The sequence below is a fragment of the Sus scrofa genome, chromosome 15 (genome assembly GCF_054392235.1).
Source record: "Sus scrofa isolate SSC_HxYL_T2T_F1_AM1 chromosome 15, Sscrofa_HxYL_maternal_Yorkshire_Landrace_v2.0, whole genome shotgun sequence".
Taxonomy (NCBI): Eukaryota; Metazoa; Chordata; class Mammalia; order Artiodactyla; family Suidae; genus Sus; species Sus scrofa.
In genome coordinates, this window is record NC_139397.1 from 147548527 (window position 1) to 147567478 (window position 18952).

The window sequence follows — 18952 nt, forward strand, 5'->3', positions numbered from 1 at the left end:
CATTAATTCTCATTAGAAGTGAATTTGAGGAGTTCCCTGATGACCAAGCGGTTAAGGATCTAGCTTTGTCACTGCTGTGGTATGGGTTTGTTCCCTGACTTGGGAACTTCTGCATGCCAACTTCTGTGGCCAAAAAAATGAATTATGAAATATCATGGGCAAATAAAATAAATTGTAGCAAGCATCCACATACTCATCACTAACGTGAGAAAAAAAAATTGCTAATACAATTTTTTTTCTTTCCTTTTTGTCTGGACTTTTGGCATGCAGAAGTTCCTGGGCCAGGGATCGAACCTGTACCGCAGTAGTGACGCAGGCTGCTAGAGTGATGCTGGATCCTTAACTCACTGAACCACAGGGACACTCCTGCCAATATAATTACAGCAGCTTTAATTTGCTTGCAGATAGAACCTTATCCTGAATTTTGTATTTGTCAATTCAGGTTTAACATTAAGGCTTTTAGTGTATTTTTGTTTTTTGTTTTGTGTTTTGTTTTTTGGTCTTTTTAGGGCCGCACGTTTTTTGGTCTTTTTAGGGCCGCATGCATAGCATATGGAGGTTCCCAGACTAGGGGTCTAATTGGAGCTGTTGCTGCCGGCCTATGCCAGAGCCACAGCAACACAGGATTGGAGCCTTGTCTGCGACCTACACCACAGCTCATGGCAACACCGGATTCTTAACCCGGTGAGCAAGGCCAGGGATCGAACCTGCAACTTCATGGTTCCTAGTCGGATTTGTTTCCGCTGCAGCACAACGGGAGCTCCACTTTTGATGTATTTTTGTATGTGTCCTTAAATAACATGAACTATTTGTAGTTTGTATGTATTATATAACAGTATCATCTTTTTTATAAGCTTCTGATTTTGCTTTTTCTTTTGTTTAGCATACTTTGTTGAATATTTTGTTAAATATTAGGATATCATTCTTTGAAGTGGCTGTTCCAGTTTATAATCCCACAAACACTACTTAAAAAACTTCTATTATTTTACATCCTTACCAACCACTGTTACTGTTAGATTTATTAATGTTTACTACATCTAGTGGGTGTAAGGTGTTATCTCACTTTTGTTTTAATTATATGTTACCTTTATAGTTTGGCAAAAGGTGTCCCCTCCTCACCCTGTAAGCTTCTCAGGGACGTGCCACGATACCTGTTAAGGAGTTTCCACATGGTTGTCTAGTTATTTCTGTTTTCTTTCCTTCCTTTTTTTTTTTTAAATTGATTTTTTTTTCCATTGCACTTGGTTTACAGAAGAGTTCTGTCAGTTTTCTCTTGTACAGCAAGGTGACCCAGTCACACATACACATATACACATTCCTTTTTCTCCTATTATCATGCTTCACCATAAGTGCCTAGGTACAGTTCCCAGTGCTACTACAGCAGGTTGTATGAGGGCTAAAATCTTGGATACCTTGAGATAATGGGATGTCTTTCTTTTCTTATAAAGAACTAAAATGAAAATGTTTATTGTATACTGTATGAAAATAAAAAATCCTTCCTGCTGGAATACTTGACGCTTCATTTTTATGTTCTGTTTGCTCTTCTAGGCTCCGAGCTCTGTCCAGTGGTGGGAGTGTTACATCCCCTCCTCTGTCGCCAGCATTGCCCAAGTATAAATTAGCAGACTACCGTTATGGCAGAGAAGAAATGTTAGCACTTTTCCTTAAAGACAACAAGGTAAGAAATTAGGAAAGAGTTCAGAAGTATGAATGAGACATGAGGGTATGTGCAGTTACGTGTCGATACGTGAAGTAGCTGTGGTTTTTCTCTTTACCATACCATCTCTCCTCTGAAACCTGCAGTAGTTCACAGAGGCTCTTCTAAATGTTACACACGCTTTAAAAAAAAGATTAAAAAATATTAAAAAAAAAAAAAAAAAAAAAAAGGAGTTCCCATCACGGCTTAACAGTAACGAACCCAACTGGTATCCACGATGTGGGTTTGATCCCTGGCCTTGCTCACGGATTAAGGATCCGGTGTTGCTGTGAGCTGTGATGTAGGTCATAGGCACGGCTCAGTTCCCGAGTTGCTGTGGCAGTGGTGTAGGCCGGCAGCTGTAGCTCCGATTCGACCCCTAGCCTGGGAACTTCGAAATGGCACGGGTGCAGCCTTAAAAAGACCAAAAACAAAAACAGAAGAAAAAACCATACATGTTATGCACTCCTTATTTTTTAGAAAAGATTTCGTTGTAGGTATAGAAAGCTTCATGGAAACAGGAGAGTAGTCAGGACTTAATACTTTATCTAACTTTCCAAATTTAATACTTGATCTGATTTCCTCTTAACCTCTGTTTCTATCCCAGACTGATAGCTGAGAAAGGAAAAAATTTTCCCTTCTCTTTATTCCATCTCACACTTTTCCCAGTTATAACGTAGGAGTGAGAAGGGCATATATTTCTCTTATCCTTTCTTTTTGAGTTAGATATAAAATTTTTAGTGGGGAGAAAAATCTTAAAATGAGACACTTATAAATGATCATAACTCAAGCAGAATTTAGTACACTTTTGTTATCTGACTAGTGAGAGCTAACATTTTCTCATTTTTAAAGTAGCCTTTGTTTTTAATTTTATTAACAGATTAAGAATCAAATTGTAATGATGGGTGCTAAAGACCACCACAATTGCTTGTAAAACTTCCTTATCACCTTGTGCTTTGAGTAAAATGTGTACTTTGGAATACCGGTAATCTGATGGGAGGACAGGGAAAGTGACTGAAATTTTTAATATTTGACCCTTTCAGAATATTTAAGTGCCGCCAGAGCTGATTGTGGCTGAATAAGCTTTAATCCATTTTTATAATCATCAACAACAGAAAAACCAAAGAATATTTTCTTGTTTTATCTTATCATTGGAGTGATAGCATTAATCTCACGGTCGTGTGTTTGGTCAAACAGATACCTTCAGACCTTCTGGATAAAGAATTTCTGCCTATCCTACAGGAGGAGCCCCTGCCGCCGTTGGCTCTTGTACCCTTTACAGAAGAAGAACAGGTTTGTGCTTAGCTTTTTGAGCCTTAGGTCAAACTCTTGTGTTTTCCCACGGAGACTTGAAAATAGGAAGTCCTCCATGAGCTCTAAGGAGTATCCTGCATTCCCCAGGCCTGCTTCCTTCTTACTCTTTTCTTGGCATGTGGATGCCTCGCCCCCTCCCCCCCTTCTTTTTTGTTTTGGCTGCACCTGTAGCATATGAAAATTCCTGGGCCAGGGGATTGAACCCACATCACAGCAGTGACGCAAGCCACTGTAGCAACAACACCAGATGCTTAACCCAATGCGCCAAAAGAGAACTCCTCAAGGCACTTGAGTCACACCTGCAGCATATGGAAGTTCACAGGCTAGGGCTTGAATCAGAGCTGCAGCTGCTGGCCTACGCCACAGCTGTGGCAATGCCAGATCCCAGCCTTGTCTGCAACCTAAACTACAGCTCACAGCAACGCCGATCCTTAACCCACGAGTGAGGCCAGGATTGAACCAGAGTCCTCATGGATACTAGTCGGGTTCGTTACCTCTGAGCCACAACTGGAACTCCATGGATGCCTCTCTTAGTTGACTAGATTGTGCTTTAGATCTGAAGCTTGTGAGTATTATGTAGAGATAAGGAAGTGTTTATAACTTACTCAAGTAGAAAGGAAGGGTTATTTTGGGGGGAGAACTTTTCAGAAACATGTAATTTTTCAGAAGTAGTTGGTAAAACCTGATTTCTCCCTAGTTCTTTCCAGTTCTTAGCATTAATGGAAAATGTAGATCTTTAACTCAAAGTGTGCTTAATTAAAATGTGCTTTTCTGTCACCAGTTTTTTTTTTTTTTTTTTTTTTGAGTTTTGTTTTGTTTTGCCATTTCTTGAGCCGCTCCTGCGGCATATGGAGGCTCCCAGGCTAGGGGTCGAATCGGAGCTATAGCTGCCAGCCTACGCCAGAGCCACAGCAACACGGGATCCGAGCCGCGTCTGCGACCTACACCACAGCTCACGGCAACGCCGGATCGTTAACCCACTGAGCAAGGGCAGGGACCGAACCCTCGACCTCATGGTTCCTAGTCGGATTCGTTAACCACTGCGCCACGGCGGGAACTCCTCACCAGTTTTTTTAATGACATTGTGAAAAAGAGTTTGGGGCTGGAAAGTAGCAGATTTTGTGTTTGTCCTTTTATAGTGTACTGTGTCAATAGACAAATAATAAGAGTTTCTGATTTCAAGGAACTGTGGTGATTGTGTTAAAATGGAGAAATAAGAGCTTTGTTGGAATGTTGGAATGCCACTCTTTTTTTAACTCAATGAATTTTATTGCATTTATAGTTGTTCAGTGATTGTCACAACCCAGTTTTAGAGCATTTCCATCCCAAACCCCCCGTCCATCCCCCTCACCCCCCAACCTGTCTCCTTTGGAAACCATAAGCTTTTCAAAGTCTGTGAGTCGGTATCTGTTCTGCAAAGTTCATTGTATCCTTTTTTTTTGATTCCACATGTAAGTGATAGCATATGACATTGGTGTCTCTCTGTCTGACTAACTTCACTTAGCATAGTAATTTCTAGGTCCATCCATGTTTCTGCAAATGCCATTCTTTCTTTCTTTTTTATTCTTTATTTTTACGTGTATTAAACATTACTTTTTATATTTATTTATTTATTTAAATTTGCCTCTTTTTTTGCGGGGGGCACACCTGAGGCACATGGAGGTTCCCAGGCTAGGGGTCAAATTGGAGCTGTAGCTGCCGGCCTACACCACAGCCACAGCAACGCAAGATCCAATCCGCATCTGTAAACTACGCCACAGCTCACAGCAACGCCAAATCCTTAAGCCACTCATCAAGGCCAGGTTGAACCCACAACCTCATGTTTCCTAGTTGGATTCGTTTCCACTGAGCCATGGTGGGAACTCCTTTTTTTTTTTTTTTTTTTTTTTTTTTAATAATTTTTACAGTGTTCTGTCAATTTTCTACTGAACAGCAAAGTGACCCAGTCACACTTACGTATATACATTTTTTTTCTCACATTATCCTCCATTGTGCTACATCATAGGTGACTAGATATAGTTCCTAGTGGTATACAGCCAGATCTCATTGCTGATCCACTCCAAAGGCAATAGTTTCCATCTGTTAACCCCTGATTCCCAGTCCACCCCACTCCCTCCATCTCCTCCTTGGCAACCACAAGTCTGTTCTCCAAATCCATGAGTTTCTTTTCCGTGGAAAGGTTTACTTGTTCTATATTAGATTCCAGATATAAGTGATATCATATGATATTTGTCTTTCTCTTTCTGACTTCACTTAGTGTGAGAGTCTCTAGTTCCATCCATGTTGCTGCAAATGGCATTAGTTTGTTCTTTTTTATGGCTGAGTATATCACATCTTAATCCATTCATCTTTTGATGGACATTTTTAGGTTGCTTCCATGTCTTAGCTATTGTGAATAGTGCTACAGTGAACATATGGGTGCATGTGTCTTTTTCAAGGAAAGTTTTGTTTGGATATATGCCCAAGAGTGGCATTGCAGGGTTCATCTGGTAGTTCTATGTTTAGTTTTCTGAGGTACCTCCATTTTGTTTTCCATAGTGGTCATACCAATTTATATTCCCACCAACAGTGTAGGAGGGTTCCCTTTTCTCCATACCCTCTCCAGCATTTCTTTCCTTTTTACGGCTGCGTAATATTCCATTGTGTATATGGACCACATCTTCTTTATCCTCTCCTCTGTCAGTGGACATTTAGGTTGCTTCCATGTCTTGGCTATTATACCTAGTGTCAAAATGAACATTGGAATACATGTATCTTTTTGAATCATGGTTTTCTCTGGATGGATGCCCAGGAGTGGGATTGCTGGATCAAATATTTTAGTTTTTTGAGGAATCTCCATACTGTTTTCTATAGTGGTTGCACCAATTAACATTAACCGCTGAGCAATGAAGGGACCCCCCCCCCCCTTTTTTATATCAATCTTGGTGATTTTCAGCACCATACTTTTTTTTTTTGTCTTTTTAGGTTTGCACCTGCTGCACATGGAAGTTCCTAGGATAGGGGTCCAATCGGAGCTGCAGCCACCCAGCCTACACCATAGCCATAGCAATGTGAAATCTGAGCTGCGTCTGCAACCTATACCACAACTCACAGCAACACTAGATCCTTAACCCACTGAGCAAGGCCAGGGATTGAACCCACATCCTCATGGACACTAGTTCAATTTGTTACTGCTGTGCCATGATAGAACTCCAGCATCAAACTTTGATAAGCAAATTTGTTTTGTTTATGGTTTTTCCTAAATCAGGTTAGTTTCATCTTTACTCATGAAACCCAGTGTCATCTAAGGTCATCAGCAGATATTTTCATTGACCAAAAGGTGTTATTGCTGTAAAGGGTACACAGGAAATGAAGGCTTCTGTCTCCAGTGATTGCTGAAAACTTCCTTTTCAAAACTTCCTTTTCAAAACTAAAATTTCCTTTAAAAAAATTTACATCTGGTTATATTTTGGTTTAATTTTCCTCAAAAATAGTTTTATTATGAAGTCTTTCAAATGATGTATAGAGAATATTTTGATAAATACCGGAATATTTTCAGTTCAGGTGTGTCAAATCTTAAGATTACGCTATATATACATCTTTCTGTTTGGTTTAAGAAATAGAACTTCTCATACATTTGAGACTGCCTGGGGTGTACCCCTTCCTTCATTCCCAGAGATGACTATGCATTGGATTACTTTTGCCTTCAGTGTTTTAATATTTTCATTTCATATTACTATATCCATATGCAAATGGGTTATAAACTTTTTGTTGAAGATAGCGTACTGTAGGTTATATTCTCCAGCTTGCTTTTTTCTTTCAATAATGATGTTTAGATTTATCTGTATTCATACATATATCAAGAGTTTGTTCATCTCTGCTGTATAGTATTTTATGTGAGAAAATCCAGTTTTTCCAATATCCTCCAGTTGGATATTTAGTTTGTTTTCATTTTTTGCTATTACTAACAATGCTAAGTAAGCATTCTTAGAACATGTTGAAAAAGTGGAGTGACTGAAGTTGGCTCTTTTTTTTTTTTTAACACAATGCTGCTTTTATTTACAGTATTATGAGATATTTATGGTTAGATTTTTAAAAAATCTTTTTTAAATGATTTTTATTTTTTCCATTATATTTGGTTTAAAACACTTTTTTTTTTGGCCTTTTTAGGGCACACCCATGGCACATGGAGGTTCTAGGCTATGGGTCCTATAATGTGTTGAAAAAGTGGAGTGACTGAGTTGGCTGTTTGTTTTTTTAAACTTTGTAAACTTTACTAGGTATTGCAACTTTAGTATCTATAGGCATGTGCATTCTCACTGGCAGCGGCAGCGTATGAGAGGTCTTATTTTTATGCAGTCTTCCAGGTCTGGATTTTAAAACTTTGGCTGAAATGATGGCTGTTTATAGTTGTTTTTAATTTGTGTTTCATATGTTACTAGTAAGGTTCAGCATCTCTTCGTATGTTTATGGGCCTTTATGGTTTTTGATTGTCCTTTGTCCATTGTTCTATTGGATTGTTTTTTTGTGTTGATTTTACTATTATATATTCTTTAAAATCAGTAAAATAGTGCTATTATTATTATCATCATTTTGCTGTAAAAGGCACTCATATTCACTGTAGAAAATACAGAAACATACGAAGAGGAAAATTTTACCTGTAAACTCACCATGTAGAGATAATTACTTGTTAACATTTAGTATGTTAAGCAGTCTATTTTCTTTGTATATCTTTTTTTTTTTTTTTTTTTTTTTTTTTTTGTCTTTTTGCTATTTCTTGGGCTGATCCCGCGGCATACGGAGGTTCCCAGGCTAGGGGTCGAATCGGAGCTGTAGCCACCGGCCTACACCAGAGCCACAGCAACACGGGATCCGAGCCGCGTCTTCGACCTACACCACAGCTCACGGCAACGCCAGATTGTTAACCCACTGAGCAAGGGCAGGGATCGAACCCGCAACCTCATGGTTCCTAGTCGGATTCGTTAACCACTGCGCCACGACGGGAACTCCTCTTTGTATATCTTTAGTTGATAAAATGTACCAATACAGACTGAATCCAACAGCGTACTAAAAGGATTATACACTATGGCCAAGTGGGGCTTATCCCCAGAATGCAAGGGTGGTGCAACATAACATCAACGTAACATACCACATTAATAGAATGACAAAAAAAAAAAAAAAAAAAAAAAACCCCTACACTTAATCATCTTATTTGTCACAGAAAAAGTGTTTGGCAAAATTCAGCACCCTTTCATGATAAACCACTTAGTGAACTAGGACTAGAAAGGAATTTTATAATTATGGGCATTTATGAAAAACCCATAGCCAGCGTCATACTCAGTGATGAAAGACTGAAAACTGGATTTCTTGCTGTGGTGCAGTGGGTTAAGGACTCAGGTCTCTGCATCTTGAGTTGCTGTGGAGGCGTGGGTTTGATCCTCACTCTGGCACAGTGGGTTAAGGATCTTGTGTTGGCTGCAGCTGTGGCATAGGTTGCAACTGTGGCTTGGATTCAGTCCCTGGCCTGGGAATTTCCACATGCTGCAGGTGTGGCCAAAAAAAAAAAAAAAGACTGAAAGCTTTTCCCATGAGATCAGGAGTAAGACAAAGATGCCAGCTTTCACTACTGATACTATACTGAAAATTTTAGCCAAAGCAGTTAGGTGACAAAAAGAAATAAGGGTCAAGGAGTTGCCGTTGTGGCGCAGCGGTTAACGAATCTGACTAGGAACCATGAGGTTGCGGGTTCGATCCCTGCCCCTGCTCAGTGGGTTAACGATCCGGCGTTGCTGTGAGCTGTGGTGTAGGTCGCAGACGCGGCTCGGATCCCGTGTTGCTGTGGCTCTGGTGTAGGCCGGTGGCTACAGCTCCGATTAGACCCCTAGCCTGAGAACCTCCATGTGCCACGGGAGTGGCCCAAAGAAACAGCAAAAAGACAAAAAAAAAAAAGAAAAAAAAGAAATAAGGGTCAAAACTGTAAGTGAAGAAGTAAACATCTCAGTTTGCAGATGATATGATCCTACCTATGGAAAATCCTAAAAAAATCAATGGAATTAACTATTAGCACCAATAAATTAATACAGCACAGTTGTGTAGAATCAACAAAGAAAAATCAGTTATATTTTTATATACTAGCAATGGACAATTTGCAGAAGAAATTAAAATTTCATTAGTATCAACAAAATACTTAGAAATAAATTTAAGGAGGTATAAAACTTTTACAATCAAAAGTATAAAACACTATTGAAAGCAATTAAAGAAGACCTAAATAAGCGGAAAGCATCCCCATTTATTAAGCCTTCAAAGACAATATTGTTACTCTGTCCACACTCTCAGTACAGTCCCCATCAAAATCCCTGTGACTTTTTGGGTAGAAATTGATGAGCTGATCCTAAAATGCATATGGAATTGCAAGAGACCCTGAGTAGGGCTCTTTTGAAAAAGAACAAAGCTGGACTACCTATACTTCCCAGTTTCAGAACTTAACTGCAGAACTACAGTAATCAAAACTGTGGCTTAAAGATAGACATATTCATGAGCCGATTAGAATCAAAAGTTCAGAAATAAAACCAAATCACTCCATACAGCTGAATTGCTTTAAAGAAACTTTGAAGGAGGATATTTCTTTTGTTTCACTTTTGCCATATCTATAGCATTTTACCATTATTTTTGCCATATGTATGCATTTTTTAGGACCATACCCACAGCATATGGAAGTTCCCAGGCTAGGGCTCAAATTGGAGCTATAGCTGCCAGGTACACCATAGCCACAGCAGCTGGGGATCTGAGCCTGGTCTATTATCTACACCACAGCTCACAGCACTGCTGGATCCTTAACCCACTGAGCATGGTCAAGGATCGAACCCACATCCTCATGGATACTAGTCTGGTTTGTTTCTGCTGCGCCACAACAGGAACTCTGTTTTTGCCATATTTTTATTCATTAATTTTGAATAAGCAATAAATCATAGAGTTTAAATGTAAAAATTTACAAAACAGTATATAATAGAAAATCTCTATCCTTTCCCCAGCCAGCTGTCTCCTTTTCTGAAAGGCAGTCAGTGTTAGCAGCTTCTTTGGTATTTTTCCAAGTAAATATTAAATATGTTTCCCTCTTTTTGTACAGGTGATGGTGTTTATTAAGCATTGTTCTATTTTTTAAATTTCTATTGAAAAAAATACCGTTCTCTTGTTTTAGTTTGCATTGCTTATTTCCCCAGTGCAGAGCTTCTCAACTGTTTGCATTTATATTTCTTTTAATTTTTTGTTCTTTGCCAATTTTTCTTTTGGATAGTAATATTTTTCTTGAGCCAGCCTTAACCCTAGCCTATGAAATTTCCTAAATTTCTAAATTGCATTTAATTTCCTTTATGATTTTTTAATACAGAAGCTAATTTTTGTATACTTTACTAGTTTGTCTTTCTGTGCTTATTCTTCTGTTTATGAAATGTCTAATAATTTACTTTTATTTTTCCTTAAGTGATTTCATGGATTTTTTTTTTTTTAAGAGACTACATGGGCCAGAAAAGTTTTCTAGTAAGTAGGGAGGAGGACTTGCTACTACTTACCAAAACGTGATAGATTTTTAATAAATAAAAATAAATGAGTAATTGAATCACTAAGAAGTTAGTGTTAACTAAAGGCTCCAGAAATCATTTAAAAAACCAAACATTATTCAACAAATGCTGCTGGGAACTGTTGATTTAAAAAATTGAAAAGGAATTAAATTCGGTATATACTACTACACACCAAAATGAGTTCCAGAATGACTGAACTAACTCTTCATTTTGTTGTCATACTGTTATTTCTATCAGGGAGATAATTCTAACCTAAGATAGCTTCACGCTGCATATCTTAATTTCCAAAAGTTACCTGAAAGGGATATTCTGTCTTTAAAGTGCAAGTTAATTTTCTGCTGGTGCATGGTCCTCTACCCTACAAATACTTGTGTGTGTGTGTGTGTGTGTGCGCACATATGTATGCATATATAAAATATAAGTAGGTAAAAGGTTTGCTTAGAACAAAGTGAATGCTCACATAAGATATCCCCGTTGCTCTTTGGCTTGGCATTTCCCTTGTATATCTATCTCAGTTTGAAAAGCATGACTATGCATTACACCTATGATTTCGGTAGCTGCTACCAGGTTGGTGTATTTTATTTATTTGAATCAAAGAAAGCCACTTCATTTAAGCATTTTTGAGTAGGTAGTACATGTATCTGTATTCAGAATTCACCAAGCGCATATAGTGAAAAGCAGGTCTTTGAGTCACCTAAACTCTCCCCGCCCATTATTCTTCCTCAGGAGTAACCACTTTTGCCATTTTCTTGTGTGCTCTTCACAGGGTATTCAGTATATCTGCACTATGATCTGTCCTTTTGAAGACACATACACACAAGGGGTAGCATGCTGTCTATGCACACAGTTCTACACTTCACTGCTTTCACCCAGGCGTCTATTTGGGAGATAGTGGCAAATACTTAGTTAGCTTTTAATATGCATCATAACATTGTTTTAAATACTTATTGCTTAATGTGTTAAGTGCTTGCAACAACCCATGAAGTGCATTTCTCTTCACATTGTGTAGATGAGGAAGATGAGGCACAGAGAATTGGAATAAGGGAGCTAAAATTCACTCTAACGCAACCTAGCCCCTTCATGCTCTTAACTCCAGTTATGCGTTATGTCTTTGTATATTAGGCTGACTATGAAATTGTAGTTTTCAGAATCAGGAGTGGTTGAATGTTAGCAATTTTATATGGTTCAACTTAATCATAGAGTTGCTGCATTTATCCAAACAACTACATAGAAGTCCCTGTGTAGGTGACTATGGTTTTTTTGTTTTGTTTTGTTTTAATTTTTATGGCTGCACCCACAGCATATGGAAGTTCCTGGGCCGGGGATTGAATCTGAGCTGCAGCTGTGACCTGAGCCACAGCTGTGGCAATGCTGGATCCTTTAACCCACTGTGATGGACTGGGGATCGAACCTGTGTCCTCTGCAGTGACCCAAGCCTCTTTAGTCAGGTTCTTAACCGACTGCACCACAGTGGGAACTCTGACCATGGTTTTTACTTTCTTGTTTTTTTTTTTGTCTTTTTTGTCTTTTCAGGCCACACCTGTGGCATATGGAGGTTCCCAGGCTAGAGAGCGAATCGGAGCTGTAGCTGCCGGCCTACACCACAGCCACAGCAACGCCAGAGCCCAGCCGCATCTTTGACCTACACCACAGCTCACGGTAATGCCAGATCCTTAACCCACTGATCGAGGCCAGGGATCAAATCCGAAAGAAACCTCATGGTTCCTAGTCAGATTCGTTTCCGCTGCGCCATGATGGGAACTCCTCTGACCATGGTTTTTGAATTAGCTCCTTTCAATACTTAGCTCATTTCCATTTTTGCTTTTACAAACAGTGTTGGAGTTAAGGTCTTTCAGCTTATGTTTGTTTTTCACATGTGTAAGAAGAGGAACTGTGTCAAAGTACTTATATGTACTTTGAGAAACTGCCTTCTAGAAATTACACCAGTTTGCACTTGCAGCTGCAATGAGTGAGGATGAACCAAAGCATGAGAGTTTCCCTGAACTCTGCAGGTGGGAGCCTTTGAGTGTCACACGGGGAACACTCTGGTCATGAGGTATTCAGCTGTGTCAGATCCTGGCATACATAAGGCCGCTAGCTCTGACCTCCGTTTTTCCAGTATTAGACTCTATTAATCTAAATTTTAGGACTTCATAGTCTTCACTTAATTGTGTTCCCAGAGGCATTATTCAGTAACTCCACTGGCTACCTTGTGCTAAAAGGTAAGTTAACATACTTGATTCAGCCAGCTTTTTTTTTTAAATTAAGTTTTATTAAAATATGGTTTGAAATAGTGTTAATCAAGCTTGGTATCTTCATTATCATTTACATCTTTTGCCTTCAGTTTTGAAGTTACTTGATTATATGATTATATACTTGCAAAACTCAAAGGAAAAAAACTTTACATTGATAAGTTTCTAAAATTTACCTGAATTGATTGCATTGAATGCAATTCCGAAAAGGACAGGTAATAGGTAATGAGGAAAAAAATGATCCATATATTAAAACAAGAAATTCAGTAATGAAAGAAGTTTTAAAACAAACCAATTGCATGTTGATTTTTTCGCAAGAGGTGTAGACACGGAGCTCCCATCCTGACTCAGTGGTAATGAACCTGACTAGTATCCATGAGGATGTGGGTTTGATCCCTGGCCTCATTTAGTGAGTTAAGGATCTGCATTGCTGTGAGCTGTGGTGTAGGTCACAGGCCTGGCTCGGTTACCACATTTCTGTGGCTGTGGCGTAGGCTGGCAGCTGCAGCTCTGATTCAACTGCTAGTCTGGGAACTTCCATATGCTGTGGGTGTGGCCTTAAAAAGAGATCACATTTCAGTTGATTTTGATTCAAAATGGCAAATTAGGACTTAATAGTGGAGAACAATTTGGACTAAAATATTAGTTGAATTGCAGGATTCTGTTTCAGCCCAACTTTTTAAGTCTTACTTCTTATCCCTCTTGCCTGGAGGGTCCTGGGCTACAGCCATGCTGAAATGGGATTTTTCCACACTGGACCACACTTCTGCACTTTTGCATAGATGTTTATTAGGTTCTAAGTGTATAGAAATATTCTGTTAAGGCTATATTCCAACATTTTCTGAGTTTAAAACTCTCTTATAGGAGTTCCCTGGTGGCTCAGTGGGTTAAGGATCCAGCACTGTCATTGCTGTGGCTTGGGTTGCTGCCTTGGTACAGGCTCAGTCCCTGACCCCAGAACTTCTACAGCCAAAACAAAAAAGAAACAAGAAAACTCTCTCATCAAATTCTCCTTCAGATGCCTGGTATTTTGATATTTTATAGGCCATTTTTCAAGATTTTTAAAATTGCTTCTTTACCTTTTCCTAGGCTCTGTGTATTCCATTTATCTGGAAGTATCAACTAAACGTATTTTTGGCTCCCAGGCCGCTTGATTTCCTGTTTCCCTCTTTATGTTTGAAGGAGACCCACTCACTACTGTTCTTGTTGTACTTGACCCCTTTCCAGATTGGCTGTGGGTGCAAATGCAGGCTAATGATCTAGCGATTGGGATTTTATTTTTTTAAGCATTCCCTTTCCACCCATTAAGGTGGCTTGATCTTCGGTAGATTCTTCTTTTGCCTTTCCCCATTCACCCTGATACCTGTCATTTTATTAAATACTAGTTGGAGTTGCTAATTCACGTTGGTGAGCAGAATGAGGCAAAATAATTGTTTTTCTCATTATTATGCTACTCTTGATTCAGACTTTGTTACTCCCTCTCATTTCCACCTTTCAGTAATTTGAAGGGCCCTTCAAACCAGATCTCTTTTACTAAGTATTTTCTATGTATTATGATTTAGATTTGCCCTTTCTGGCTCCAGATACATGTAGTGTTTAGAGTTTGTTTAATATTTCCTCGCAGAACGTAATATAGTGTAAGGCGTTTGTTGTTTTTTTTTTTTTTTTGACCTGAAATGTAATATGAAATTTTCAGCTGAAACCAGGTTGTGGAGCATCTTGGTGCATCACGTAGTGATGGTTTCCCATTGCCAGTAGGAACGGGGTGTCATGTTACAGACGCGTTGGGAGATGGTGCGAGCAACGTGCACTTTTATCTGTTTTATCCATTTTTTCTTTCTTTTCTTTTTTGGCAGAGAAACTTTTCCATGTCTGTAAATAGTGCTGCTGTCCTGCGATTGACAGGACGAGGAGGAGGAGGAACAGTGGTGGGGGCTCCTAGAGGTCGAAGTTCTTCAAGAGGGCGAGGTGAGCTTCCATGTGAAAAAAGTGTAATGGAGGAGGTGGAGAAAGAGGATAGGGAAATCACTTTAAAAATATTTTGGTACTTTGATTTTTAAAAATCTGCTCTTTCGGGAGTTCCTGTCGTGGCTTAGTGATTAACGAATCCGACTAGGAACCATGAGGCTGCAGGTTCGATCCCTGGCCTCACTCAGTGGGTTAAGGATCTGGCGTTGCCGTGAGCTGTGGCGTAGGCCAGGCCACAGCTTCCATTAGACCCCTAGCCTGGGAACCTCCATATGCTGCGGGTGCGGTCCTAGAAAAGACAAAAAAAGATAAAAAAAAAAAAGAACCCCCAAAAAACCCCATCAGCAAAACAACTGCTCTTTCGCATTAACTGCATAATTATGTCCTCAACATTTATTTTCTGAACCATTTGTCAGTGTCGCTCCACAATCCCAGACTTGGAGAGGAGGAGGGTAATTCTGGTTTAGAGATCAAAGTGTGAATGGTTCTGGGTGCTCTCATTAACTTTGGCACAGATTCAGTCTCCTTATTCCTCATCACCAGAGATCCAGAGCTCCCTCAAGTGCCTTGAGCAGCCCCCAGGTTCCTTCAGGCCTGTATGACACAGGGTCTCTATAAAAGGCCACAAGCCAGGAGTGGCCCCAGCCAGAGAGGCTTTTGTAAAAGCTGTCTCATCGGTACTAGGGCTTTTTTAAGATGTAGAACAACAGCAAAAGATTATGCTTTTGTATTTTGTGGATTTGTGTCTTAGAAGAATTTTTGTTAAAAGAAGAATAATTCTAATTTTGATATTGCCTGTTCTCTGATATCTGCTCTCTATTTGGAATTTGTTGCTTTTCTATACTTAAGGGCAATCTTGATGTTTGTAGTATTTTACCTCCAAGTTGGTTAAATCATAGTAGAAGTCTAAATAGACCTTGTAACTTAAGAGGTTTTTTGAAAATGGAAGAATTGCGTGTCTGTAAAGACAGAGGCCATTGTCTCCACACATTGCACCACCCAGGTGTGGAGTATCTGAATTCTTTTTTCTTCAAGTTGTTTGTGCGTTATGAGTAGCATAATTTACACCCACCCTGTAGCTTAGAGAGGTCGTGTTAAACTGTCCCCTTCCTGTGAAGAGGTTTCTTTGAGGAGTCGTCAGAACGTGGGAGCGCGCACGTTGTGGATGAAGAGGCTGATGAAACTGCTTGTAGGCCAGCCACTGTCAGCCGCCTTGGGCGCCTTCTGAATTTGTCTGTCTCTAGAACGGTAGTTTGACCCTAGGAGCTGTTGGAATCATCTATAAAACTCATAAGAAGTACCTTCGCAGCAGGATACTGGGTGGTGAGATTTAAACGAGCGTGTTTCAGAGGTTCACAAGCCGTTTAGGTTCCCACATGTGATTAGGTTCCGTTGGTCTAGAATTCATCTGAGATGTGTGCTTCTTGACGGGGCGATGGTGGTGTTTTGGGGATGGCCCTGGCCTGCTGCTTGGGTGATTCCTGTGTTTTCCTGCGCTGGGCTGGCAGCGAGATGAGGTTGCTCTCAGGCAGCTTTGCCTCTAGTGCTTTTCAGGGGCAGATCCTGAGAGATCTTATTAAGATCGTGTTAATTAAGAAGTGCAGCCCACAAGCAGCTGTCTTTTGTGCCTCAAGTGACCACCAGTGTTGTGTCTTGCAAATACCACCCAATCTCTAAATAGGCTTAAAAAAAATTCCAGTTCTCTGGTGGCTCAGTGCGCTTAGTAGCCAGTGTTGTCACTGCCATGGCTCTGGTTACTGCAGTGGCACAGATTCAGTCCTTGGCCTAGGAACTTTTGCATGCTGCAGGCATGACCAAAAAAAAAAAAAAAAAAAATCCATATCAAGAAACTAATGAAGGGCTGCTAAATTTCTCCTGCCTTCTGTCTTTTTAGAGGTGTATAGGGTTTATCACATAGGATAGAACTCTTACACTCAGAGTTTATATGGGGTGTGTGTAAAAGATAGATGCTGTGATGAAAGCAGTGACTTAATAAACATTGATGTGCCTGAGTGATGTAAAACTAGTCAAATGAACCAACTGACTTGGTGGAAAATACTGCTTCACACCACTGTCCCAACTGCGATTCTTTTTGATTGTTTTCTTCACTTATTACTTAATTTTACTTATATCACTTATTACTTAATTTTAACTTGTTGGTTAAATAAAGTGATTAGTGTGGCTTTTTTTTTCCTTCCCCATGAGCAGAGCTAACTTGATGATTATGTTGGCTGTTTTCAACTTGAGAAAACTTTGATGTGAAAATTGACTGACTTTCAGACTTCTGAGTATCAAGAACCAGTAAATTTTTTTTTTTTTTTTTTTTTTTTTTTGGTCTTTTTGTCATTTTAGGGCTGCACCCACAGCATGTGGAGGTTCCCAGGCTAGAGGTCTAATCAGAGCTGTAGCTGCCTGCCTACACCACAGCTCATGGCAACGCCAGATCCTTAACCCACTGAGCAAGGACAGGGATCAAACCTACAACCTCATGGTTCCTAGTCAGATTCGTTAACCACTGAGCCATGACAGAACTCCCAAGAACTAGTAAAATTTAAATAAACAAATGAAGTAATACAAATTTGTCATCTGTTTTATCTAGTTGAGACATTTAACAATACACCATATCTACATAGCTGTCAGCCACTCTTCTTCATTATATAAAGAAAGTATATTTTAATCCCCCAAAGAATAAGGTGAAATCTCAGACAATAGGATAGTCTTTGTATGTGTGTGTGTGTGTCTTTTTAGGGCCTCACTCGTGACATATGGAAGTTCCCAGGCTAGGGGTCGAATCAGAGCTGTAATTGCCGGTCTACACCACAGCCACAGCAATGCAGCATCTGAGCCTCGTCTGCGACCTACACCATAGCTCATAGCAACGCTGGATCCTTAGCCCACTAAGCGAGGCCAGGGATGGAACCCGTGTCCTCATGGATACTAGTTGGGTTTGTTGCATCTGAGCCACAGTGGGAACTCCTAGGGTAGTCTTTTATTTATTTACTTATTATTTTTAAAAATTTATCTTTGTTTGTTTATTTTTGGCTTTTTAGGGCCGCACCTGCGGCATATGGGGATTCCCAGGCTAGGGGTCTAATTGGAGCAACATACAGCTGCCGGCCTACACCACAGCCACAGCAGTGCCAGATCCGAGCTGTGTCTGTGACATAGACCACAGCTCTCGGCAATGCCGGCTTCTTAACCCACTGAGAGAGACCAGGGATTGAACCCGAAACCTCATGGTTCCTAGTTGGATTTGTTTCTGCTGTGCCACGACAGGTTGAAGTTTAGTTGATTTATAATGTTGGGTCAGTTTCTGGTGTACAGCAAAGTGAATCGGTTTCGTGTATGCTTTTTCATATTCTTTTCCCTTATGGTTTATCGCAGGATCTTAAATATAGTTCTCTGTGTTATACAGTAGAACGTTGTTTTTCATCCATTGTATGTGTAATAGTTTTCATCTGCTAATCCCAAACTCCCAACCCACCCCCTGCCACATCCCCTCCTCTTGGGTAACCACAAGTCTAATAGCATAGTCTTTTAAGTTTAGCTTTATGAAAGATTCACTATGTTGTGTTTACTTGCTCCTCCTTATATGGGAGTGACATTTATGGATGATTATGGGCCTTGTGCTTTGAAGATTGTTCTTTACGTTTTATAGGCTGGAAAGCTGTAGAATCTGATTCTTTTTTTGTGCCCATTTATAAGGCTTTAGACTCATAAGGAGGACCAGTGCAATGCTCGAAGTAACTGGCAGAAAATGCTTTGTTCGTGGATTGCTTATTTTTCCGGCAGCTTGAAGGCTATTCTCATATTCATATGTTTCCAGATAGAACACTTTTTCAAGGTGCCGTGTACTTAATGGTTTTCTTGAGAACATTGTTCTCTAAAAAGACAGGGAACTTTTTTCTTTTACCCTAAAAACCGTCATTGTAGGGGATTCATTCCAGTGTTATACAATAGTTTGTATTAACACGGTGTTAGGATCTTAAATAAAATGTGTGTATTTCCTACTGCTAGAGGTATGGAAACTGGGAATTGACTTTAAGTTGATTCAACTGGAAGGTAACTTTATTACATTTCAACCCTAGTCCTCACTTGCATTTCACAGGTGAAGAAATTGATACTTGGACTAGTTAAGAGAGTACACATTGTTCCTCAGATAAAAT

The 18952-nt window shown here is 39.7% G+C and overlaps 1 protein-coding gene across 28 annotated transcripts in view; it reads left to right on the forward strand.

Moving 5' to 3' along the window:
* GIGYF2 (GRB10 interacting GYF protein 2) overlaps positions 1-18952 on the forward strand; it is a 132693-nt gene that overhangs the window by 35207 nt on the left and 78534 nt on the right. For 21 of the 28 annotated variants that reach the window (XM_085000699.1, XM_085000704.1, XM_021075627.2 and 18 more), the window contains 3 exons: positions 1549-1678; positions 2894-2989; positions 14675-14786. In XM_085000699.1, the coding sequence (XP_084856825.1) occupies positions 1549-1678; positions 2894-2989; positions 14675-14786 (338 nt within the window). The remainder of the gene's footprint in view (positions 1-1548; positions 1679-2893; positions 2990-14674; positions 14787-18952) is intronic. The other 7 variants (XM_085000713.1, XM_085000715.1, XM_085000716.1 and 4 more) reach the window with 1 other exon arrangement.